The 26,654-nt window shown below is 45.1% G+C and overlaps 1 protein-coding gene and 1 long non-coding RNA gene across 4 annotated transcripts in view; one reads left to right on the top strand and one right to left on the bottom strand.

Moving 5' to 3' along the window:
* LOC310902258 overlaps positions 1–9,313 on the top strand; it is a 26,700-nt gene extending 17,387 nt beyond the window's left edge. For both annotated transcript variants that reach the window (XR_014586590.1, XR_014586591.1), the window contains one exon: positions 966–9,313. This is a non-coding gene — a long non-coding RNA (uncharacterized lncRNA). The remainder of the gene's footprint in view (positions 1–965) is intronic.
* BAG3 (BAG cochaperone 3) lies at positions 8,864–26,654 on the bottom strand. Of its 2 annotated transcripts, XM_083843479.1 has the most exons (4): positions 26,387–26,653; positions 15,511–15,867; positions 13,063–13,443; positions 8,864–10,189 (listed from the first exon to the last, which is right to left on the bottom strand). In XM_083843479.1, the coding sequence occupies exons 1-4, from the start codon at positions 26,555–26,557 to the stop codon at positions 9,416–9,418; spliced, it is 1,683 nt and encodes a 560-aa protein (XP_083699605.1). In that variant the 5' UTR covers positions 26,558–26,653; the 3' UTR covers positions 8,864–9,415. The 2 variants fall into 2 exon arrangements, with proteins under 2 accessions (XP_083699605.1, XP_083699606.1); XM_083843480.1 differs by lacking the exon at positions 13,063–13,443 and having other exon boundaries at positions 26,387–26,654.

Below are 26,654 nucleotides of genomic sequence, written 5' to 3'. Positions count from 1 at the left end.
GAACTAGAACCTGTATTTCTTAGGGACACAGTGGACATGAATGAAATCAAGAAAAGGTGTCTTGTTTCTTTCATAGAAATTTCTTGTTATTGACAGTAGGTACTGTAAAAAGCTGTCAGGAGGTGGGACTGCTGGCACATTTCTGCCGTGTGAGCTACGAGCTAGCTGTTGTGGCACGGAGCGCGTCGGGTTGGGTCATGGCGGTGCTCGCCATCCCGTGCAGTTGGGCTCGGTGATCTGTGAAGGGCCCTTCCAATCAAACTATCTACCCTACCCTACCCTACCCTACCCTACCCTACCCTACCCTACCCTACCCTACCCTACCCTACCCTACCCTACCCTACTTTACTTTACTCTGCTGTGCTCTACTCTACTCTACTCTACTCTACTCTACTCCACTCCACCCTACGCTACACTACTCCTACTCTACTTCTCTTTGCTTCACTCCGCTTCCTACTTTCCTATCCTATCCTATCCTATCCTATCCTATCCTATCCTATCCCATCCCATCCTATCCTATCCTATCCCATCCTATCCTATCCCATCCCACCCTACCCTATCCCACCCTCTCCCGCCCCGCCCCGTCCCGCTCCTGGTTCCTCGCCCAGCCCGTGGCTCCCCCTGGCTTTGCGGTGCCCGCCCGGTGGCCGCGGCCATCCGCGGTTGCGAGTTGCCCTCTGCCGGCCACCGGCGGCCGCTCGCCTCCCGGTGCGACGTCACGCTGCTGTGACGTCATAGGTGAAGCTGGGACACCGACGTAAGGGCGAGGGGCGGCTGGAGGGGCGAAGACCCCGCTATCCCCTCCCCGTAATGCCGCGGGACCGCCTGGCCCAGAGGAAGAGAGCTCTGTGACCAGGTAAAGTCACTCGGCGCACGCTGGGTCTCGTGGCAGTGCCGTACCAGCACGTTTTCTTCAGGTAACTGTGCATGACGAGTCTTAAATTATCACATACTGACATCTTTAGGTTCTTCCACTGACTGGAGTTTGCCGTTATCAGAGCAACGTGGAGCAAATTAAGTCGGTGGGAAACGCGTTTGTTGGCTCAAGCCCAAGGAACGTCAGTTCTGTAGATTTCACATCTGAAAGCTTGGCTTTGCCAAGACCTGCCTGCTGCACGGGACCTGCTGGAATCACACACTGAACCGGCCATGCGAACCAGTACAAAAGCTGGTGTTTTCTTCCTCTGCCCTTTACACAAATATATTCGGGATCTGTTCCAACTCCTGGCAACAAAGGCAGCTTCAGCTATGCGGTCCTTGAGAGTGAAAATACACTGGGGAAAATCCTAAGCACAAAAAACTCCCTGGCTTTCCTGCCCCCGTGTGAGGGGAGTGTTACACGAGAGGGTGCGTCAGAAGTGGATGGATCGGGCTCTGACAGCAACTGCTGGGGACTCTTGGAGGGTTCCCAGCAGAGAATTTATGGGGAAAAAGCAAAAACATCACCACACGACACTGGGAGAATTTCACTGTCTGGAAGAAAGAGCTTGGATGGTAGAAAACTCGTGTTGCCTCAGCTGAGACAGGTGTCTGGAAACACCTATGTAAGTTACACATCAGTGCATTTTTAAAAAAAAAATAAAATAAAAATGCATTGACATGAGAAAGAAATAAAGTACAGGTTTATCACAGAAAGAAAAATAAAGATGTGGTTAATTCCACACTCTTCATTCAATAAAAGCACAAATCCAAATGAGAGGCTGCAAACCTTACCTCGAAGAATATAGATATAGTGCCTGATTTTGTAATGCATTGATTATTTTCCTCCTATTGAAAAGTCAAGCCTGCCCCATAAATGCTAACCTGCTAAATAAGCTCAGAAGGAAGTATCACCGAGAATAAGCTGTCTGAGACTCCACCGTCGCTCAGCGTTGCTGCCCTTTCACTTACCCTCCTTTCCCTCAGTTAGGTTTGTGTCAGATTCAAGCCTGCAGGAAATTAAGAGCTGCTGCTAGTGTTCAGCCCAGCCGTGCTGCCAGGAAAATGCAAGGCTTTTTCTGCCGGAGCCTGTAGGCTTGTATGTCTTTTGAGGCAGGTAGAGGTTGATCGGCTAGGACTGTCAGGGGAGTTAAGATGGGCTTAGGGAGGAAAGAGCCACAGAAAAGAGTTAATGGCTCTCTTTTTGGTTTACAGATTGTAAACCAAACTCTCACCCATCTGCCAGGGGATTACTGTCTTCATTTAGATCCCAAACTGGACATGGTTATCGGTTTTATGTGAAGCTTCAAGCGTGCTATGTGCAAGTAGGGTTCTGTAACACCACATTTGGAACCCAAATCTGAAAGCACCCCGTCTTTTAAAATTCTGGATATTTCAGAGTTGTCTCTTACAGCTAGGACTGCAGGAACCCGAGGCTTCCAACAGCCCCAAACCTGCATTAACCTGACACCTTTTACAAGCTTTAAAAAAATCACAGGAATGTAGGCATCTACCAGAGCCTGCCACCACAGAGTGTGAGCATCCTGCCAACATGTTTACTCACTGCTGTAATGAACACATGCAAGATTAGAAAGTTTGTTTAAGTATTACTGGAAACCATTTTCCATCACAATCCTTTCAGCTGTTTTACAAGGGCTGCAGGAGGAAATTCCGCCTTTGGGCTCCGAGGCTGGTGCCCACGGTGGCACGGGAAGGCTTAGCAGCGCTGAGCTCCTCCGTGAAAGCACCGCAGGTGGCTGCGAGAGGAGCACACAGCACCTGCAGCGACGTGAACTAAACAGAGGGAAGGTCACAGCCTGCACCGCTGCTTTTGTCAGTGCCATGCAATGAGCTTCAGACTACGTTTGCCCATTGCACAGCTGCATCAAAAAATGGGTTGGACTTGGGTGAGTTAGGACAGTTGCAGTGCAAATCAGAGGCAGAGGATGAACCTGAACCCAGAGGTGCAGAGAGCCAGTTTCTCTGCTCTATATAACACGTGTCCTACCTATAATTTCCTAGTCATATATAGTTTCTGAGTGTAGTCAAGCATAAACTATTTAAGGCAGGGATTCCCTATGCAATTGTGTTATGCAACAATAGTGATGTGTCTAATTGTTACTGTAAAAAAGAAACACAGGTATAATAATAATGATTGCCATGATTTCTGCTTTCCCAGGTAGTGCATATTTTCTGTGAAGTAATCAGGGACTTGTTGCTAGGCAGTTAATATTTAAGGTACCTTAAATATTTTAATGTGTCTGTGCCTGCTGTTCCTAGGCACCAATATTTGTTTATGTTATCGTTACACAACCCTCTCTACCTTATATCCTTTGTTCAGCCCAATCTGATGGATCCATACAGTTCAATTTCAATCCTCGCACTTTTATTCACGGAGTAGCAGATTAAAGTAACTACTATTAAGAATGATAAAATCTCTCTGATGCAGAAGATTTGTTCTTTGTCAGGATGTCTTTCATTGCTGCCAGTTTTTCTTTCTTTGCCCAGCCTTCAAAACTGAATGAAACTGAGTAACTCAAGTAAGGCCATTTAAAAGTTGGTAGAGCTTCTGTGTACATGTCCCAAAAGCACAAAATTCAAAAGTTTGAGTAAATCACTTGATTTCGGTATTTTGGATGGAGAGGAGCCCAGTTGGGATTGAATTACAGTTACTTTCATCTTTGTCCACCTCCCAGGCACGTTCTGTTGTTGAGTTGGCATGGTGTGTAGGCATGTAGAAATGTTAATAAAGGTTTGAATTTAATGGCTGAGGATCAAGATCACCTTCAAATGGAGATGTAAACTTGGAGTTGAGCTATTGCCTTTTTTTTGACCAAGCTCTAAATTTTTAAATCGTCACATGTGAGTCTGCTGTATCTCAGTCTTTCTTAGGAGATAATGGGCCGAGAGAATTAATAAGGTTTCATGGCAGTTGGGAAGGCCATTGAGGTGAGCAGGGATGAGAGATAAGACAACAGCTCATCAGAAATTGTGAAACTGAGGGATGATCCTGGGGACCATGTAAGCACTGACACCTACCGAAATGTCCAACTAGGGATATGTGTTATGACTTCATCGACCCTTTGGAAGTAAAAATCTCAATATTTGGGGCAGCTCAGCAACACCGCTTTAGGTTTGTCTTGTTTTAATGCCAATTTTATTCAAATAAAATAGAAAAACTCCCACTGGGTCAAATGTTATGGCTCTTACTAACAGGTCTTATGCTCTGAGCTGTGCACTTGGGGAGGCAGGAGGGACTGTAGACTCCTCGTATTCTGGCCATAAGCAGGTGCCACAGGAAATACAGTAAGGCCAGTGAAAGTTCCATACCTTGTTGTTGCTAAAGTCTGTGTATTTATTCAGGTTGTTTTTTTTTTTTTTAAACTAAGATACTCCACACACCTTTATTTGAAATGGATTTAAAATTCAGGCAGCTGAACAGCCCTGCAGGCAGATCCTCTGCCCACTGGATGTAGTAATGCAGGTAATGGCACTTCAAATTTCATTACATTTTCTTGCCCGCTTACCTCATTTCCTAGAAAAGGTCCCAATTCACATTAGAAGCTATTATTTTCATGTCTGTTCAGTCTCAAGCCTTTTTACCAAGACTTCCGACGATGTTATCAGTTAGTACAAGTTCTAGCTGTGCTGGTTTGGAGCACACGTTGCAGATACTGCACAGTCCTTGTACAGATGGCAAGTGATGAGGACCTCCATATTCCGTGTTTAATTCTGAAATGTGAAGCATATTTGCAGACAAGTGCTTCTTGACTTTCTTTTTGGAGTATGCATAGCAAATGCACTTTTTTTTTTTTTTAACTTTAATTTAACGTGAAATCTTCTGCTTGCCCTGCAGTTTGTTGCTTCGGGGGTACATAGATAGGAAAGGCTGGACCTCTTCCTTCTTTTTGTGGAGATTCCCAACTTCCAGAGGCAGCAGTGGAAATTCTGGTGGGCAATAACTGAGCTACCCCCTAATTTCTACCCTCTATTTTTTGAAGTTGCCTATTTATAAATTCTGGAAGGTTATTTGACAGAGAATTGGTACATGTTCCACTGCTTTGTAACCAGCTTGTTGCCCATCTGAAAATAACTCTTGCTTTGGATGCCACTGGCTGGCATTCGATTACATTTGTATCTAGTGTTACAAAGCGTGGACAGCCCGTTCGCATTCACATGGTGGTTCGGGGGAGTGTGGACTGATACCATGGAGAATACTATGAATGCGTTGTCTGTGTGGAGCTAGGAAGTCCAAATTATCCAGTATAAAAGGGTCATTCTTTGTGCAGTAAGGCTAACGTGTCCCAGTGTCACACACTGATCTTTAAGCAAATGATTTGTCTTGAGATAAGCTGTTTAAACAGATTAGTTCGTTTGGATCTTCCCTACCATTATGAGATGCTTTTTCTCCCCATATAATTAGAGGGCAAAAGTGCCAATAAAATAATTTTATTGATGCTAAAATTTCATTATGATGTTCAAATTTCATTAATGACAGTACTGTGTCCAAAGAAACATTTGGATTTTGAACCACAATATTTATGTTAAAGCCCTAGGAAATGATATTTTTAATAATTATCATATGGCTTGTCTGTTTTCTACAGCCTGCCTGAGCTCAGGTTAACTTCTTCTAAAAACCTTTTCACCTAAGCGGCCGAAAACATTATTGCTCAATACTAGCTTCTGTAACAGACCCAAAGGTTGATCCAATATTAAATGTTTACAGCTGACGATTTGGATTTTAGTTTCATTAGACACCTACATTTTGTTACTTGGACACAGCAGGACCAAAAAACACCAAGGTTACTACCCATAATTAGTCCGTTAATCTGGGCCCCTTTGTCATGAGATGTCTGCGTACGTCTTAAAAGTTCGTGGTGCACTGGTGCCTTTTGTTTGGTTACCTGCATATTCGAAAAGATTGATACTTGCACATCTAAGGAGAGAGACGAAACACCTTGCAGATTAAAATCTTCTTGTAAATATACCTAGACTAACGTTCATCCTCTTCAGCAGCTGCATGCCAGCAACCAGGAGCTTTTTATTAGTTCAGCTATAATTTTAGAAAGTAAATCCTGACCCCCTGTAACATCCTCACTGAGGATGCTGAGCCCGATGTGCTTTCCTGGGCTGGCTTACGTTGCTGCTAGAGTTCAGGGGAGCGACCTGCCTCTATAAACCTGCCTCTATAAACCGTGCTGCATTGCTTTCCTGCAGAGTGGGTTAGTGTTTGCCTTGTTCTTTCCCTCCCCAGCTCATCTGCAGGCAGAGCTGTGCCTGAAGCTGGAAGTAACACACAGCCCAGATAAGGGGCTTGCACCTCCCACGGGAGGAAAGTCGGCACCTGGCACCAAGGGGTGCCACGGCTCTGCCTTGGGGCGCTCCCGGGGCAATGTAAGTGTCTGCTGCTCCTGCTGCAGGCTGCGGGATGATTTGGCCATGTGTAAATAGGCAAAATGCTATATTTATAGGAAACACAATGCCTCGCTGCTGTGGTAGTTTAAATATAGAGAACAGGCCACTACTGGCATTTAAAATATCACTAGCTGGACAAGATAGTGCAATCAGAAAATAGCCCAAGCTTTTACTGTGATTCTGCGTACAGGCTTCTCATGTCCCTCTTGCTACTTTTAAATGAGTTGAGGCAGTATCTTTCACTGACTTTGGGATTATTTGCTTAGTGAATAAATTAAATGCTTCAAATGATTCAAAGTGAGTAACAGGCTGCTTCATTTTTTGTTATTGAAAATCTTTGGGTTATTTTCATTTATGGAAAGGGCTACTGCAAGTGCAGCATGTGTATTTGAACAGCTTGTGTGTCCATTTGCTGTTTGTTGCGCATGGCTGTATTAGAGCAGTAATGGCGTGTCATGTCACTCTTATCGTTAGTACTAAAAACTTAATTACTTTCTACCTAGGTTTTCAAAGCCAAGTTTCCACAGCCAGCCACTCGAGGTCAATGCATTGACCAGTGAGCAGAAATGTAAGGCAGGGAAGGAGTCTTCTCCTCTCTGCCAGCTCACCGCATCGTCGGTGCCAGCACAGGGAAGCCGCAGGCTCCGCGAGGACGCCTGGTCAGAAGTTTACGGGGAGGTGGGAGGTGGGAGTCTGCACCTCACCTGCCTCCTCCTTCCCTTCTCCTCCGGCCCAGCCTGGGTGCAGGACTCGCAGCTCTGCGGATGTGTCAGGACACACATGCTGGACTGGGTGTAGTTTAGTCTTGAGCAACAGAAGAAACAAAGAGAGTCTATGACTCAGAGCAGCACTCCTCCAGCCAGGCAGCTCCAGATGCACTTTCCCTTATTAGGACAGATCGGGAAACCTTTCCTCCTTCCGAGTGGTACCTAGCCTCGCAGTACCACCACTGACTTTAAGAACCATCTCTTAAAGAACTGCTTAGCAGAATGTAGCTCTAGCATTGCTCCTTTAAAAAAAAAAAAAAAAAGCTGTAATTAAATTTGACTCCACCTACTGTGAGCAACGTGAATAGTCTAACATGAATCAGGCGCCATTAGCAGCAGATGACATACATCTTTTAAAAGGATAGCACCTGTTTAACTTCCTGTAAATAGTATGCTTTTATGACTGCAATCTGAATTTGTACATTGCCATCTCGGCTAATGAGGTGGGTTTGATCTGCATTACCTCAGTGGGCTACTAAGGGAAACCAGAAGGAAATGCAGCCTCACGCAGCCTTGTGCCTCCCCCAGGCCTTGCTTGGAGCTTCAGTGGGAGAAGCTACAGCTGATTTTCTTCGATTTAAGTATTTTTGTTACATGATGTCAGAGCCGTGTGTCCTCAGCTGAAATGCAATCCTGCTGGAGGAATGTGTCACTGCAGTGAGTTCATACAAGAATTATGCAGGCGGATGAACTTTCACACCTCTCCTGCTGGAATGCCTACAATGCTGCTCCAGAAGCTAGGGTAGCCAAACGGTTACAAGACATTGTGTATTTTTACATGGTGTTGTTGACTATCAAAATGAAACTAAAAGAAGCATCAACCTTCTACCTACAACTAAGCAGACAGTTCACAGTGCATTTGTTATTTAAAAACATCGATTGCATTACAGTTTAATTCTATATTCTTCTGATAAAGAGCAACAATTTTAAATGACCACTCCTGCCTCTTAAAACCAGCTTTTCAGATGGGTTTAAACCTAATTTCCAACCTAATCCCATGATTCAGAGTATGATTTCCTAAATAATCAATTGCCTTGAACATCTAAAGTTTACCTCATCTGCTGTAAACATAAGCTATCATGTAAAAAAAAAGATTTGTTCATTTTACAAATGAAAGCCCAGAGAAATTTCTGGAGTTCGGTTAAGGCTCCTTTCTCGTTTGCAATCATTCCACACTGGTCTGAGTCTGCTGCTTTCATTTTACATGAATGTAAGCCGAAGTACGTTTTATATTCCTTGCTTAACTGCATCTTCCTCATCACTTAGACCAACCCCGACGTAATGCTTCAACTGTTTGTGAAATGAGAGGATTACTTCTTAATTGTGCTATGAATACAAAGTGTCTCTAGCTGGAAATTAATACACAGTGTTCAAAGTGCTCTGCAAAACAAACTGTGTTTGGCTGCAAATTCAGCAGTAGCTGTTACTAAGAGGCTAATGAGTTTGCAGAACAAATTAAGATGTTCTAATTTTTCTGTAAGGCACCAGCAAATTTCTGTTGACTTCTGATTCCCACAAACACAAGATTTAAAAAAAAAAAAAAAAAAGCTAAGCCAAATTCTTTCCTCGATCCACATATGTGATATAACAATGAAATTAAAAGGAAGCAAGCGAATGGAAAAAGGCATATTTTGGTCTTGATGAGAAAGCAGCTGTCAGACTTCAGCTGCAATGGTGTACCAGAAGAAATATGTATGTTTAGAAGAGTATTTGAAACCGATTGCTGCTCTTACATTTCCAGCTCATAAAATCACAAGACTAAATTAGGCTTCTATAGTATTTTATTTCCCTCTTAAAATATAGCATTGAAGTCCTGCACACATAAATATCCCTACAGTTTCTTACACACTTTCTATCCATCATTAAAGTGCCCAACTGTGAACATTAAAAATAAAAACATTACTGTTAGAGTGGCTACACTTATAGAAGGACTGGTATTCTGACAATGCAGGCCACTGATTTTACAAAAATCACCTGCAGAAGAATACACCCTAACCAACATGCATCAATATTAACCCTGAAGTCATTCCTTTTTTTGTTCCCCTCCTCCCCCCCAACTCAGCTGACCTAAAAGAGTAATTTACAGGGTTTATTTTTGAGACATGTCTTTTACATAGTGTAAGAATAAAGGATAAATGCATTACTTTCTTTCTAACTCCCTCCTTCCCCCACAAAGTGTTTACTGTGTCCCAAGCTGCTATGTTGATTAAAAACCAGTTGAAAAGAGCTCTGGAAATGCATGCAACTTAAAATTCACTTAAACACACTTTAAGTTATGAAGTCTTTTGAGAGATTTTTTTAATTTCAGCAGGTGACTAGGGTTCAGTTGGATTATTAGGTGTGTTTGTCGTGGTGGCCAGATTGGTAAACACTTCTTCCTTTGTTTCGGGCGGATGCCTTTCCATTTCGGTTTGCTCTTTACCATCTTTATTACTGGTATCTCCCTTGCTCTTGACTACCACAGGTTCAATCTCCATGATTTCCTGTGGTGGCTTAGGCTCTGGCAAGGTAGGTTGAAGTCCATCAATTTGAACTGGTTCTGGGACATCTTCTGCTTTCTGTTCAAGTCTTTCCAAAATGTTCTGGACCTTCCTTACACCATCTCTCCTGGCCTGGCGCACATCCGCACGACCCTCGGGGTCCACTGAGTCTAGGGCTAGCAACTCTTTGGTCAAATACTCTTCAATCATCAAGTACTTTTTGTCAGTTTTCTTGCCTTCAAAGGAGTCGACTGCCTGCTCAAGCATTTGTACTTTCTCCAGAATTGCCTCCACTTTCAAAACACCGGGATGCTTTTGAGGTTCTCCTGTTTCCATTGTCTTCGGTGGTGCAGCTTCTTCAGGAGCAGGCCTTTCCTGGGGGGGAACAACCTTAGCTGGGCAGGGAACCTTTTTATCAGCTTTCTCTGCCACAACTGGAGGCTTCTGGGGCGGTACTTTAGAATCTGGTTCTTGGTGGGTGACCTGAATTGGGATGTATGATGAAGGCACCTCGGGTTCGGGTGGTGGGACTGCCTTGGTTTCCATTTTGATTTCAGGTGGTGGAGATGGTCTTGGTAGCTCTTGAGGTGGGGCTTGCTGCTGAGAAACCTGGTGAGGAAGACAAAATTGTGTTGAAACAAAATAAACTATGTTCCTTACTCTGTTTAAAAAGTAACAAAATTGACAAAAAGCCAAAGATTACTCAAAGATTTTTTTATTTTTATTTTATTTTTTATTTTTAGGAAAGATTCCTAACTGCGGGTACCTCATTTGAAATCTCCTAGAAAAAACACCTCAATTGTCAGAAAATACCAGTACCTTTTCTTCTGAAATCCAGGCCAAACTGTTTCAAATTGGAATACCCATAACAGCCACCAGGTGCTCTTAAGAAAAATAAAGGCCTCAGCACTTAAACATGGAAAATGCGTTCATTACAGGTTGTTGCCAAGCATTAGGCAAAGGTGCTCCCAAGCTCCTTTTCCCCCTTCCCTTAACTCTTAGAGTGGTCTTGGCTCCTATCACTTTGCAATGGCAGAGTAAGAACAAGGCGAGTGAAAAAGCTAGGAAACAGGAACGAGCAGAAGGAACAGAGAGAGGAAAGTTTCCCCTTCTCCTCTTTCTGTTACAATCTACAGCTTTGCCCGTCCAACCCTCAGCTGTGGCAGGTATAAGCAAGCCGTGAGCCTCCCCTTCTGCTCCATAAAGTGCAGTCCAAACTGTGGGGACTTAAACGGAGCCACATGGCCTTTGAGCCCAACAGGAGTCTTGTTCCACACTGCTCTTGCTATCCTCAATTAGCAGTGAATTTTAGTTACTTTCCCTCATGCCTGGTGATGAATTTAAACCAAATTTGAAATAACAACCCATTTTCAGTACTTCCAGAAAGGCAATTTCAGCACACCCCAAATGATTACTCTTCCCCGTTTGTTGCTGTATTTCAGTGTTCTAAAACACAAAAAGCCCTGCGCTGAAAAGTTCACACAGTTACTGTTTTTAAGCTATTACAGCGAGTACTAATACCAAAAACATTAAATTTTGACCCACCAACTCATTAAAATTAGCCCTACAAGCAGTTTTGTAAGATAGGACATTACAGCAAAGTCCCAGCCTGACTGAAGTCAGTAGGATTTCTGCAGCTGACTTCGGCATCAACATTTCATCCTTAGTGTGTCAGCAACTAAGAGCTAGTATTTCTTGAAAAGCTAGCAGTACTTTGCTGAGTTTTAATCATCTTTTGGGCTACTCTCATCCCATTCCTGTTTAAGGTATTAATTTTTTGCTAATGCTTATTTTTGCTGATTTTATCTTTAGAGTATTGACAAAGTAACTTCTGCATGCAAATCTTATTACACCATAGCTACTAGAGACAATCCTTGGGATCATTACAGATGTAACAGTCAGTCATCAAATTAGAAATCTCTTAAAATTGATCGAATTTTGAAATCTTATCTCATGAATTCCAATTTTCCAATATGTGTTTTCCTTGATCTGCCACCCCCTTCATTATTCATGCACATATAAGGTTTTTTTTTGGAAGGGTAGTAGATCTCTCTCTCGTGGATTTAGATAGCTGAAGTAAAATACCTACATTTATATTTAAGCCAGATAAATAAATGGCCCACACTGACAGTGTTACTGTTTACCTATTAAACATATAATTCAGTTATGGAGCTTAAATTCTCAACCCTATAAATAAACTAACATTTTAACTTATGTGCCACTAATGAAGTTTTTACTGTTTTGTCCTAACACCCAATTTTCAAAAATCCTAAACTAATTCCGCTCCTGTCATTTTCCATGTGAAGTCTCTGAAGGGAGGAAATGAGAATTGTTGGGTGTTGTACACTCACTTGTCAAATTCCTAGTAAAAGGTAATTTTGTGTTGAAGAATTCTTGACACTTGACAACTAGCATCAAGCACTCCAGAAAAGGAGATTTACAACTCGTCCTTCTCAGAAAGTTATCTGTATTTACAATTTGAAACAAGATTTAGTCCTTCCCTCCTGTTATGGAGACTATTTACAAACAGAATATTCCTAAAATAGGAGATGTGTGAAGTTTGTCTCAAACAGTCTGATTTTTTTGTTTGTTTGTTTTGACTATGAAGTACTCTTGGTATACATTTGGGGAAAGCTGAACAGCCTACAGGAGTCCTGTAACATCAGTTTCAACAAAACAAAACAACTAGCACTTTTAAAGTCTAAATATCCGTTTTTAAAATCTCTGAATCAAGAACCCCAAGTGTTATTACATGCAATACGGGATGCTAGATGTTGGCACTTAGTGGCAGAACTAGGGAAGAGGAAAGGCAGTCATACTCACTGTGAAATTTATTAGTTCATTAGACAGGCGAAGGTTTGTTTGAGATATTGAAATGCCAGGATAGCATACACACAGAGCAATCAAGTACGAGCCTAGTCCTAAATTATTTAAAGAGTCATTACAAAGGTAGGACTTGTCTGCTCTGAGGAAGTTAGAAAATTGTTCCAGGATATTTATCTATGAGCAAGAGGATGCCTCATGTAGGAAGAATAAAAAGCTTCAAGACTAGATTTTGATGATCCTCTTTCTCCATAAGAAAATTACTCTGTGTATCTGATGCTCTCCTCAGTGGTTCTGAGACATTAATGAGGTGTATTTACATAGTTGCCACAAATCTCATGGACCTGATTTGCTTTCACAAACACAATGCAGTATCAATGACCTCAGAATAATTACACCAAATTATACTCTGACGAGAAGAAAAACAAACTGTGTTAGAAGTGATTTGCTTAACATATTTCAGTGATCAGGCTTCGGAATCCTGATAGGTTGAGAGGCAGCTTGCTGCCACCATTATCTCAGGATCTCCGTGTGTTTAAGAAATGGAGAATGCTTTCTATGCCTTCATGTACCTGTTGGCATGAGCCAATTTTTCAGCTCGAGCCCAGTGTGGCTAACCGAGGTAAGTGGCAGGTGAGAACCTTCCCCACTCTACATACCTGGGGTCTGTCTACAACTGTCTGTACTCTGATGGGAGCTGGGGACTGTATCTGGGTGGTAACTCTGGCAGGTGAACTTTCACGGCTTGATGAACCTCTCTGAGACACTCTGAATGGAGACTGCGCTCGTGTTGTCTTAGGCTCCCTGTCATCTGGTTGAATTTTGTGAAACACTGGTTGGTGGGCTTGGTATTCACTCTGCTGGGCAGGGTAGTGTGTCTTCTGGGCCTGATGGTAGACTTGCGATGGTTGCCTTTGGATATTTTCGTGGATCACAGGAATTGAAATATAACCACGAGGAAGCTGATGGCTTCCTGCGTTGGATCTGCCAGACGACTGAGAGGAAACCGTTGGAGAATCAGGAGCTCCAGGAGACTGAGGCTGCCATGAAAACAAAATCCATTATTAAGTTTTAACCATTTTGGCTTGTAGTACTTTTCATTTCCAAAGCGAGAGGGAGATGGTCATGGAATCTGAACTAGTGTTTCCGGCATGCAAAGGATCCACTTCCTCGGTCTCTTTCTTTGCCTCACTAGACAAACCACAGTTGTGAGAGAGCATCATTATAACAAGTAGAAACCTGAGCTACAGCATTCCCAGCCCTCAAATAAGCAGGGAGTGGATGCTCAGTCAGAATGTTTGCTGCTTTTACATGGCTGTTCCTGTCTAAACCTGTTAAATTTGAGGCAAACTGAAGTTAAGCAAACAAATTATATGCTGCAGACAAAAACAAACCACTAATAGAGGCACACAAAGTTTACACTTCTGATCCTGATCACGCTAACAGATTTATTTATTTTTTAAGCATGTGCTTTGGTAGCAGGCTTTGGCAATGCGCATGTGGCTAATGCTCGCTTTCTCCCCGCCGTAAGACCTTCCAACATGCTAGCCCCCTTGGTACCAGCGATGATAGCTGCGCTAGCTTAGACCTCCTGCTAGCAGGAGCAAGCACTGGAGATGCTGCAGAATTCATCTGCTAGCGTGTTTCAGGTTATGGGTCTACAGAATTTGGGGAAAGGCAGTTCGTTTGCTCACAGCTCCCTCCCTCCTCCTGCTATGCCAGTCCATCACCTACTTTGCCCCAACTCCAGCAGCTATCAGACTATTCTCTGACCACTTTAAGTCATGAAGAATGAGGAAAAAAAGAATATTTCCTGACGTGTTTGTTACACGGCTCAGTGAAAGGCCAGGTAAGACTGGAGGTGGCACAGAGGAGAGCACAGGACAACGCAGCTGGAAGCAAGAGAAGGGCAGGCAAGGCAGGAGAGGATGGGGAACAAGACCTCCTTTGGTGCTGCCTACGATGCAGGAACCTTAAATAAATGCTGCTTTTTATTGTTGTACATATCACTGGCACTACTGGCAGCCTTGTCGATGTTGGATTTAAGAGAAAGGTGACAGGCTCTGCTCAGTTAGTGCCCATGCCACCTAAAGTTTGTAACAGCGAGTTCTCTGCTCCTCAGCAGTTGTCTGAGCACACAAGGCACAGCAGACAGGTTGTTCCTGAAGTAATTCTGCTTGTAACACAAAGCATAGTCTCAGCTGCATGGTGTTGAGAGAAGGAAAAATTGAGCCTCTTGTCCTGGTACTGCATGGGCAAAGCGTCGATAGCTGAGACTGCTGGGGAAACTGCTAGCAGAATTTTAATTATGTTGTGCATACTCAAAACAGGTTTTAGAGGAAAATCTGCCACTGCTGACATGCCGAATTGAGTATATGTTTTCAGATTGATAAAGGCTGAGCTTTCTGCCCATCTTACTTTGAATAGAAGAGAAGCGAATATTTCAGTATGTTACATGAATCCTGATTCTGCTAATTAGAGAACAGGCAAACCAAAATCCTACCTTCTGAAATGCAAAGCAAGCAGGGTGACTCTTTTTAAAGGAGTTTGTGGTTTGAAAGCATTTTAACATACAACAGAAGGACAGAAGTATTTCACCATTCACTTTTAGAGCTGTATGTAAGTAAGTCTACACACTTAATAAAGCTGGAGCACTAAGCTGGAAAGCAGAACCGTGCAGTTTCTGAAGTGGCCCTGACTGTTAGTTAACTGACACTTGTATTTGTGTCTCTCACTCAGTTCACCTCACAGTTCCTCACTGTGCAGAGCACAAGAGACTTGCCTGTGTTCCCAGTGCAGGGTAACCGGTATAAGCTGTAAAACAATCCTCATCTGCTGTAGGAGGACCTGCACCACTCAGAGGCCATTTACATACACTTGTTTCTGCAGAAATCACTTGAGAACAAAAGCTGGCGATGCCAGAAAAATGTTGAATCCTTCTGCTGAAATGACTCTGCACTTTTGCATTTTAATACCCGGGAAGTATTGGGAAAATGTAATCCTGTGGCAGGTTTGGCTTTCTGAGGGATAAACTACCCGTGTGACATTCAGGTCATACATGCTGCAAAGACCTCTGCAAACACACCCTAGCAGTACTGACAAGTTACCTCAGGTCCGTGTGTGGCCGGAGCTTGGGCTGCTGCAGCTGCCGTTGTCTGTCCACATTGTTTATCTGCCTGAGAAGCCTCAGCCGGTCCCCTTGGAGGGGACTCGGGGCCGGCGTAGGCCCCCCTTAGCGGTGTCTGCGCCTGCGCCGCGGTGGGCACAGCCTCTGTCTTGAATCGCTGCGCGCCAGGTTGCTGAGCGGAGAAGCAGGGGTGCTGCTGCCTGCCGTCGATGCCCTCGTGGATGACCGGGATGGGGATGTAGCCAGCCCGGAGCTTGGGGTACACCACATTGCCTTCTCGTGCTGGCAGCTGCTTGGGACTATCGCGAGACGGACCGTTTGCCGACGACTGGCCATCCTGGAAGTTAAAAACATCACATAGCATTCACTGGTAGCTCAGCTCAATACCTCACGTAAGATAAAGCAGCCCTAGAGGTCTGCCCTAAAAGCACAGCTCGGCACGAGAAGTTTGGTCGCTCTCGGGCCCATCCCAGCACTTTCTGCAGGTGCTGGCAGATCTGCAGGCATGAGGGGGAGCCGAGCAGCCTGCTAGGCAATGGGTTGTTCTCCCCCACTCCTGGCAGCATCAGCTCAGGCTTTAGAAGCCCTGCCACCTTACAGCAGGTTTCTTCTTCAGCATGCCCTGCCTGCATACAGCCACCAGCCCGGCCGCCTCAGCGGTGCCACGCTCATTTACATAGGTGCTTGTGGGACACCAGAGCTGTTTCCTTATAGCATCTCTCCAAATCCACCCCGTGCTACAGATAAGACTGGAAAGAAACTTCCAAGGAAGCCTAATCTTATCAGAAGAGCAGTATCTGTTGGTATGGCCTCATTCAGAAGACTACATTCACTTGCAGCTAAGAGAGGATCTACTTCAGTAATTAAGGAGAGGGGAAGGCGGGATAGCATAATAAGGAAGAAAATGCTGGAAAGCAACATAGAATAAGTCCCTGTGTTGCCCAAGTACGCTCACTGGACAATGTCAAAGCCCTGGCAAGGGTGGAAGTGGTTTGTACCAAGATCCCTCACAAGTCCTCTAGTAAGTTCTTCCTGCTCCGGTCATTCTATTTTGAGGCCCCGCTAGGGCCAAGTTCCAGATGTATCTCTAAGTCAGATCATGTAACAAGCACCTCTGTCATTCAGAGGGTAATGTCATTATTCAGTAAGAGGAGAATTTAATAAGGGGACATATGGTGCAAGTGTTAGAAACCCTATTTTTAAAGAGGTGTTTAAACAGCAAAAATATTTCGTTTATGCGGCTTCTGTACACATTAGTATACTGATTCATTAAGAACTACTTTAACAGTAGGATTTTGACTATTCCTCCTCTTTGACACTGTCCCTTTAAAAGGGATTTCTGACAAATTCTGTCAGCAGTGAAGCAGAGAATAAATGCTATTATTTACATAAGTCAATAAAATAAAGACAACGAGTACAGAAAGGAAGTTTAAAGCCACAAGCACTCCCTTTGGCTGATTAAAACCCCTCCACGAGCGAAGGAAAAGCCCTGGAGAAGGCACGGAGGAGAGGCAGGCCTAGAAAGTTCGCCGGCAGAAGCGAGGCGGTTGGCGTTTCCAGCCACAGCACGGGATGATCTCATGCCCAGCGCGGCACCGCGGCAGATGACTCATTTTCAGTTCACTCCGCCGGGAAGCTGCCTGCGCCCGCCGAGAGCCGACGGCCTGGGGGCCTCGGGACCCCGATGACTGATCGCCCGTTCTGCTTGACCGGCGAAGCCCCTAGCTGCTATAAAAAGGGGATGTGCTCACGCCGGGCACTGCCAGACCCCACAGCAACACCCGCCCGTGCCCTAACAAGAGAAGGGTTTGCGGCGTTTTGAGCTGCTCCGTTTGGAGACGAGCCCTTCGGTCTCCTGGAGCTGTGCTAAGCCATAAATCCCTGTCAAGGCTTCAGCACTCTCGGTGTATCGCTGTCCCGGCCTCCACGAGACTCCTCCTAGGAGCCTGGCCCCCCCTTGTCTCCGTTCCCAGCCCCTTCAGGCTGCCCTTGCTTTGAACCATTGCAGCAACCTGACAGGTCTGCCTCTGCAGCTCCAGAGTGGGTGAAAAAAAAGCAAGTGGCCTAAAACTGACGAAAAATCAGGTTGGACTGCTTTTTGAAACTGTTCAGTTCATGTCTGAAGCAAATTTTTTGGCAAGTTTCACTGCCCCCTCTTTAAGAGCCACAGCGTCAACTATACCCTTGTAACTCCTCATTTATTCTTACAGCAGAGCTGGTTCCAGGCTTTTCCTCCCCTGTATTTGAGGGGTTTTCTGTCACTTAGCAGTAGTCAGATGGGAGCAGTCCATAATTCGGGAACACAGCTTTGCCCTGTCTCCCAGCACCACAGCGCTGCGGCAGGCAGATCGGACAGGGGGAAGGCGCTCTCCTCACCGCTCCTCTCCCCGATCCACGTTGTTCTCCTCAGCACGTAATTAATGCCGAACTCCATAAACGGCTGCTGATGTTAGCCAGTTCGTATCGCCACATTCTCCACATTCCTCCTCCTTTCCTGTTCCCTTTCTCCCCCTGGTTTCACACATCCGTGAGCACACAGAACTGGTGTGTGGTGAAACGCCCTGCGCGGGGAACAGCGCTGGCATGTGGGGACGGGGCTGACGGGGCCTTGGGGCAGGCGGCTGAGGGGGCTCCAAGAGAGTCAGGCTCACTCTTAACGACGAGCCGGCACAACAGCACAAGCACACAGCTCCCGATATGCCCACATATGCTTTCAGCCCCTCCAAAAAATAAGGTATAAAGTTGTTTTTGTGCAGGAGAGCCTCTTTCCAACCCTGACAAACAGGTTGGGGAAGAGCTCAGGAGAAACTCGGGTGTGTCTGGGCACAGCGTGAGGGAGCGGGACCAGGCCCTGGAGAACTCTCCTTGCAGCACTGGGGACGAGGCGTTTGTGGATCCCCTCTGAATGCTTCAATTCCCAAATTTCACAGCACAGCCAGCTCAGAGAGCAAAAGCTTCCATTTTTGGTTTCTACTTGCCCTCTCACAAAGATGGCTTTTGCTTGCTAAGTTCACAAGCACATTATCTGAAACAGTCCAGGAGCAAAACCGAATGCAAATCACCATAAAAGATATCACCGGTTGAAATCTATTTGTTTTTGCTTTAGAAGTCTTAGTCTACCATCCTTCCTGGTGGAAATACAACCACCAAGAACACAGCTTCTGTTGCTGCATTAAGAAAATTCCTCTTCCCCTCACCCAAGGAAACAAGGAGTACTTTTTACAATGAAATGGAGTAATTATAAGCAACAGCATATTGAGGAAGGTCCCCATAACCGGCAGAACCCTACAGTGATCACAAGACCCCACAGTGATCACAAACTCTCTTCATATTTAAGAGACAGAATCCCCAAGAAAGGAGGGAGCACAGAATTAACAAAAACTCCCCCAGGAAGCTCAGAAATTTTAACCAGCCCCAGCCTACGCCTCGGGTAGCTCAGAGAGCCCCAGAAACTCAGCTGCACCGCGCCATTGCAGGAGCTGCTCCACACAGGCCAAGGCATGGAGAAGATGAGCTCGGGAGCGATCCTACCTCGTGGGAAGGGGACAGGCAGTTCTGTCCTGAGGTCATCACCACAGCACGGGGAGGTGCAGCCAGCACGAGTTGTGCAACTGGAAAAAACGCTTCATACCCCCACATCCTACACTTGGCTTCCCATGGGAAGGGCACAGCCAGGAGCGACGCTAAAATCCTCAAACTCACTCACAGATTAAGCGAGCTCTGACGCTGTGCCACTGGGGAAAAGCACAGGAGAGAGAACCTTGCCACCAAGCTCCCTGCACAGCTGCACTGTCCATCCGGACAGACAGTGACCTAATGCCCAACGTGCTCCAAGGACTGACCAAGTATTATTACAGAATCACAGAAACCTGCAGCGTCCCTCTCTGCTTATGCTAGCAAACCGCCGTGAAGTCATCCAGGTGGCTGTGCCAACGTCAGGAAGCTTGTCAGTATTCTGCACACAAACCAGGTTACTTGAAAGGTTGTATCAAGCTGGGAATCTCCCTTTTGAAACTGCTGGTAAAATACATTTTTAATTCCTCTTAGGCCAGAATGTCCTACAGAAAGAGAAGTGATTTTGCTACCGTCACACAGTAGCATTTTTCTTAAACTGTACAGGTATTATCTGCAGTACAGTAAATCTAGTTTTCCAAAGCATACATACATATAGCATCTCCATACCTGTTGCAGAGCAAAAGTTCAAATATTTAAGTTATACTTGTTTTGTAAATATTATCCAGCAAAGGAACGTGAGTTTTATGAACGTTACCAAGTGATAAAGTGTCTTTCTGTATGCAAGCAGGTCTCTTGACTTCAGTACGGTTCTGAACTTTTAAGCTGCTGCTTTAAAGAGTATCAAGCAAATTAAAGTACCCTGGTTGCTCCAGTGACTGAGAAAGTGCCAGCAGCTGACGAATTCTGACTTGACAGCACACACCCTGTGTGATTTTAAGCCCAGATCCTGTATTTTCAGAAAGCAAGTAGTACTATCATGTTCTTTTGGAACAGAACAAGTAACTAAAGGAAGTGACTGAAATACAACAACCAAGTTTTCTCTCATCAGTACTTCTTGGGGAATTACCCACATGGCACAGTGGAGAGCGATTTGCTCTCGGCGCTGACCCGTAACTTCCCGCTGCTGTTTCAGGCACCGAAGGCTTCTGCATTCTCATTCTTTTACTCACAATTTGTGCTCAAATAAATACACTGAGCACACAGGCATTTCAGCAAGATATCATTAGCTAATGACTGAAGGAAACCATGAATAAGCTTAGCCTCATGAGCTGTCTCAGTAGACCTTCGTGTCGGTCACATCATGCAACTTATTTATACACTGAGCTGCTTTTGATGTTTTATTTGCTGAATGCTGCCTTTTATTTCACAACATACACCTGTGTAGGCAAATAGGCCTTTTGTTCTCTCTTGTAATTATCGTGTTGTATTATACAGGTAGTACATTAATGGATGATCTAACTGATGGGACACGATGTCATTAGAAACAAACAATTACTAGTAAAAATCGAAGGAGAAATCTAAACTTAAGCTTTTCGGAGCCGACAGCCTTACTGGAGCAAACCTGTCGGCTATCTTTGAGCGAGACCTATCTTGTTTCAGGAACTGCAACTGCTCTTTTTTGATCACAAAGATGACTCTTCCTCAGGCTACAATGCCATCTTGGCGTGGCAGGAAGATGTTTCACCTTCATGCCTGCGAGTGGGAGCTGGCCCACGCACAGGGGCCAACCCAAACATGTCCCAAGAGGGCAGGAGCACTGAGCTCTCGGACAACTGGTGTCACCCATCCTGACGGCTTCCATGCACAGGTTTGAGGGAAAGCCCTCTGAAGGGCTGGCAGACAAGTCCTTGTCCAGGCCCACGAGCATGACGTTGCCTGTTTCCCAATTTCTGCTCACTGCCGGCTTACCTACGGAGCAGGTGGCCAAGCTGTCGCTTTCCTGCCATCAGCTGTGAGCCAGAGTTCGGAACACAGAAGGAAGGATAAGCCTCAAGAAGCAGCAAAACAGTGCCCCCATAAAAAAAGAGTAAGTTGTTAGCTGAAAAGTCAGTCGTGAGTTCCATAGGTTATAGCGAGGGTCTACATTTTCATCTGGATGTCATGTGGCACCCAGCAGTTTTCAGGCTTCACTTCCCTGAGCAGCAATTTTCCAACACTATAAAAGCACTTGCTGCACTGCACCCTATTTATCAAATAAGGCTTTGCCATCAGCCATAAAAATATGTTTTTGTGCTACCTGACCTACTGGGTGATGTCAGCAAGTTGCTTCACCACCCTGCGTCTCATTTTCCTGCTTCTAAAACCAAGGAGATAAAAAGGTTTAAAACAGCTTCTGCACAATATTTGAAGATACATTTTTCATCTTTAATTAAGTAGTGTAATTTGTGAACAAGCCGTTTCTTCTGTTAAAGATTTCTATTTAGCTTGGCACACCAAGAGGCATATCTGCCGCAGAAAGAGGTGGAGACAGCGCTTACCTAGAGAGTGATCCTGTCTGTATACCCCAGAGCATATTGGATTGTTATCTGCCTTATCATGGTTCAAGTGCGAACAATTCTATTTTTGCCATGTGGTTATGGAAAAGTCATGCCTGTGTATACGTTATAGGTGTTAAAAATGATTCCTAGCTAAGAAAGCTGGCACAAGAACTCTTCCTTTCTTCTTTATCTAAAAGGCACGCCGTGTTGGGACTTGAGCAGAACCGAGAATTAAGGTCTTTCCTACTTTTCCTCTTGCATGGTATCCCAAACACTGCCACGTTATTTCTAGTTTAATTTCAATTCCTTTTCCTTATTTCTGATCTGACCTACCCCTCATTTTCATTTAATTGTTATCTCCGTAAGTTATTTCCCTGTTTACCATGTTCTATCAAGTCAGGTTTAAAATAGGTACATAAAGCAGCTTCAGGGAGCTTGGACAAAGCTGGCACACAACCCTCCAGAAGTCTCCTACCGGTAATTATCCAAGTTCTCTATATCGTACATTTTATATATACATTTCTAACCTGGTAACTAATTTATTAAGGAATGGGTGAACTGTAAACCTGACTGTAACAGAATGCGTATCAGCATAAGTAATATACAAAAAAAAAAGACAGTGCAGGTAAAACGGAGTTAAAATGTTATTTTTTCTGACATTCTCTTCCACTGATGTGAACCACTGCAAAAGATGCAGAGGTTCAGAGAGGCTCTACTGAAATTTCAATGCAATTTCTAATTTGGTCTACCAAGAATTTTTCAGTCAAGTTGAACATGACAAGTCAGCACTCAAAAATAAGTTCACTGCTAAAGAGATGGGAATCGAGTGACTTAAGACTTATTTGGGGAAGCAGAGAGAAAAGAGATGCAACAGTCATGAATTAACAGCAAGGGTGAGGACAGGAACTGAGCCGTAGCGAGCTGTTCCATGAACACTACAGCATCCATCAGTAATAGATTAAGATGCCTTTCCCCCGCTTTGTTTAGGCCGATGCGCCACTTGCAGCCAATAAATATACCGCTTTTATGACTGTTCCCAGACATAAAGGCTCTTCCAGCCAGCCAGGCTCAAACCTACGGCGTTAGCAAGCTATCGATCACCATCAGTGCCTTCAGTGAAGCTCAGCACAGTCAATTCCTTCGGTCTATTTTTAGTCACAGCATTTCCCATTGGGTTTACTGCATGTGGGAACATTACACGGAACGGGCATCAATACATATTTATACAAGCCTTGCTATGTTTTCATTCTTAAAACATAGCCTCCTTTGATCAACACTTTGGGGAACACCAAGTAACAATTTAACATGAGACAGCCTCAAGGAAAGTATGCTGCTGTAGGTCAGCGTAACTTAGCACAGGAAAAACAGACAAACATACAAAAATCAATAATCCTAGCAAAGAAATTATAGGAGAAACAGTGATGCTGCTAGTAAAAAAATAAGCATATACACACACTTCATGATATTGATTGTACCTTTAAGATGACTTGCTATTAACTAATTAGACACTTGAAAGAAAATCATTAGTCTACCAAGAGGTTTGGATAGTAAATGTTTTGCAGTCATCTGCAAAGTCATGGCTTATTTCTCATTGGAGTACGTACGGTAAGAGATTTTCTATTCTTTCTCAGTAAGGCCTCCCTAGTCCAGCCTGATACTGCAGTGATTTCATACAAATAGCTGGGATAAACGTGCACAAGGACACACAACCTTTGCACGGTTAAATAAAAGGCCAAACTGAACAAGAAAAATGAAAGAAAGCCACCTGAATCTCAATGATGTATGGAAACTACATACTTAAATGTAAAGTTAAGATCCAGCTCCATTTAAAATGGCTCTGTCATGGGTTAAAATTTTAAGAGAGCCATTTCTTGTTTTACCCAATAATATATCTGGTACAATTACTGCAGTCAGCATAGTTACACGTGTTAAACCTAGAGTAAGTAAGGAGACCAGGATCAATGATTAGTTAAAGATGGCACTTATTAATGCTGCCTCAGCTGGATCACTCGGCTAAAAAAAGCTCAGTTAGCTTCAGACCCGTGCTCCATTCATTGCCCACCTGCAGGGTGATAGCTCATTTCTGTACCTAGGTCTCCTTAAAAAGGGAATGACTATTCAGCAGAGAAAGCAAGGAGAAACACGTTGTAAAGGTTTAAGGACCATCACAAAGGGGATCAAAACCACACTTGTTTCACTAACGAAAGCAATGCATCAGAGTCAGTACCAGTTTTGTCTCTGCATCATCATCCTTGAAAAGACATGGTCTGACACATCGTCAGCTTTTGCAATTCTCTGATCACTCTTAAACCCCCTAAATTCTCATTTAAAGTAGACTAAGAATTAGGAAACTGAGAAAGATAGTAATACCTTGTGCCTACATCTGTAATTTTATCCTTGTTCAGGTAAAAAAAGAATCAAATGCATTTAAAAACCACCACTGGATGGGAAATTCAGAGTCACTGGCTAATCTGTCTTCTTTGGCACCGTTTAGCTAAGAAAATATTATTTAGGAAGAGAAGTACTTCCTTTGGGTCTGATTCTGAGATTCTTTTGCTTAGTATCCCTACTCGTGAAATAAACTGGTACTGCGAGGAACGGAAGATTTCAGAGGCCATTCATTAATTCAAACAGACGCTCTTAACTCTAGGCTGTAACAAACGGCCTTACCACATCACCATTACCCACTACTTCTGTCACCAGAAGTCGGAACAATTTTCTATGACCACCTCTGGAAGCATTTCCCTCCCTCTGAACAGTCCCAAAGCATAAAAGTTCCTGCTTACAGCAAGCAATAATAGATTTTGCTGTCTGGAAAAAGAAGTGTATTCCACAAAACCAGTTCAAAAGCAGGTGCAACTTTCTCTGTAACAACCCTTGCAAGTTGGCAGGAGAGGAGGCGCTTTTCATTACCACAGATTTTACAGCAGATAGGGCTGAAAATTTGTTTTGTTTCAGGCACCCACTCAAAAAGAGCACTGATCCATTAGAGCACTTCAAATCGTGTTTTCATACAATTATCAAATGCAGCTTAAAAGTGACTTTTCTCCTAAATGGGTTAGTTTCAAGTGGTATTTCCATAACAAAAGCCTTTGAGTAAATAGCATGCTTTTCTGCTCAAGTATGCTTTATCGTTATGAAAAGCATGCTATTTATTGTTTTTACTGCCATAACAGCCAGTGTTAGTAGGTACCTCATTACACCAGGAAGACAGCAGCTCCAAAAAGGAGTTAAAGCACTTTTCCTTATGCCAGTCTCACTACTCACATTATCAAGTTAAGTTTTTCTAAGATTTTTGCATTATTACTAGAATTATGTAGTTCAGAATTCAGATGAAAATGGGGTAAGGGATATGTTTCGTCAATTACAACTCACTTCCTCAATTTCAAAGAGCACTTTGTGACTGCAGCTGCACCAAGTTACCTGGCTTTAGCTGCAGGATGCTAGAAAACCACAGCCCCTTCATTTCTTTTAAGTCTGCACTCATAAAATGGGCAATTAGTGTTTTAACAAATATTACGTTCTTTTATTTCTTTAGTGCTTTGATCCTCGTGTTTTATACGTGGCTACAGGAGAAAAAAAAATCAAGTTGTAACAGTTACGTTGAAGACACGTTTTGAAGTTACCGGGTGCCTTCCAAAGGCTGTACGCGAGATGTTTGACACACAATACGTCTTGGGGGGAGGCTTATTTTTAAAATGGCAGCCCAGGCAGCGCTTCTCCCCCCACACCAAGCAGCCTCGAGGTTCTCCTTGCCCAAAACACCGACGCGAGGGCCGCTGTCAGCGTTAGCCCGGCCACGAGCCGTGTCACGATGATCAAAGCCCTTTTGCTGCTGGGCTGCGGGCTGCCAGCTCCTCGGGCTCCACACGCGCCACGTCCAGGCGGCGGCCGGCTCCTTCCAGCGGGCCCGGAGCCGCGGCTGGCAGCTGAGGGAGGCGGCTGCGGGCTCCTGGCCAGACGGGGCTCCACACAGCCCTCGGCCAGCACCGCAGTCCCGGGGGAGCGATCCTCCTGGGCACGGCAGGGCCTCGTCCTGACAGCGGTGACGGGCGACATTTTAGGTGGTGAGGACGGCCGAAGGGTGCTGGGCTGTGGTTCTTCGCCACTGCCCGCGTTGTGGGGTGGCAAGAGCTAAGGCGAGGCTGCCGAGTCGGGCGCACTCGGGGCGAAAGCGACGTTACTCGCGGAGAAACGCGAGAGAAGCCCACGGGAATTGGTTTTCCACCAGGCTGGCAACTTCTCCTCCGGCTCAAGTTTCCAGCACTTTCTGTCTAGTCATCGCATTAGGAAGGCGCTAGCGCAGGTCAAGCGGCTGTTAACTTCCGAAAACTCGGAGTTTGGCTCGAAAAAGCCGTGTCTGAGGGCCCTGGTGGATCCCAGCCCCGCTCCCCTCAGCCATGGACATATTTGGACTAGGATGGGATTTTCCCCAAGCACACCCGCAGACAAAACTGAACCAGAGAGTGAAGTGACTGGGACGGTTTATAACCAGACCAAAAGAAAAATAAAAAAATAAAAAGGAATAAAAATCTTGACGAGCCCAGGTCGGGTTGCTCTGAAACGCTCTTCGCCGCTCGGGCTTTATTCGCAGCCAAGAAAAAAAAAAAAAAAACCAAAAAAAAAAAACAACCAACCAACCAACAAATGCTGGGCGGACTTGACCAACTTTAAATAAACATTACAGGGCCGAGGTATCGGATGATTTAATGCACAAAAAAGGGCCTGCAGTGCGTCAGAGACAAAAGGCAGCTCCCGGCCTCACCGCACCGCCCTGCGCTCGGCGGGGACCCCCCGGCCCGGCCCGGCCCCGACCCGCGCCCCCCCCGCCCCCAGCCCCAGCCCCGGCGCCCCCCGCCCTACCTTGGCCGCCTCCCCCCGGCGGCGGGGGTCGTTCCAGGTGGTGGTGCGGCTGTTGTGGTCCACGAAGAAAGGCCAGCCGGTCTGGGGGTCCACCTTGATCTCCCAGCCGGGGGGCAGCGGGTCGGAGCCGCCCTCGGTTTGGAGCAGCGGGGAGTGAGCGGCGGCGCTCATGGTGCGGCCGGGCCATGCGCCGAGTGCCGGGCGGGGAGCGCGGCCCCGCCGCTTTATCCGCCGCGGGGCGGGGGGCGGGCGGGGGAACGGGGCTGGA

This window comes from Anser anser (genome assembly GCF_964211835.1).
Source record: "Anser anser genome assembly, chromosome: 7".
NCBI classification, from domain to species: Eukaryota; Metazoa; Chordata; class Aves; order Anseriformes; family Anatidae; genus Anser; species Anser anser.
This window is presented reverse-complemented; position numbering and strand designations above follow the sequence as displayed.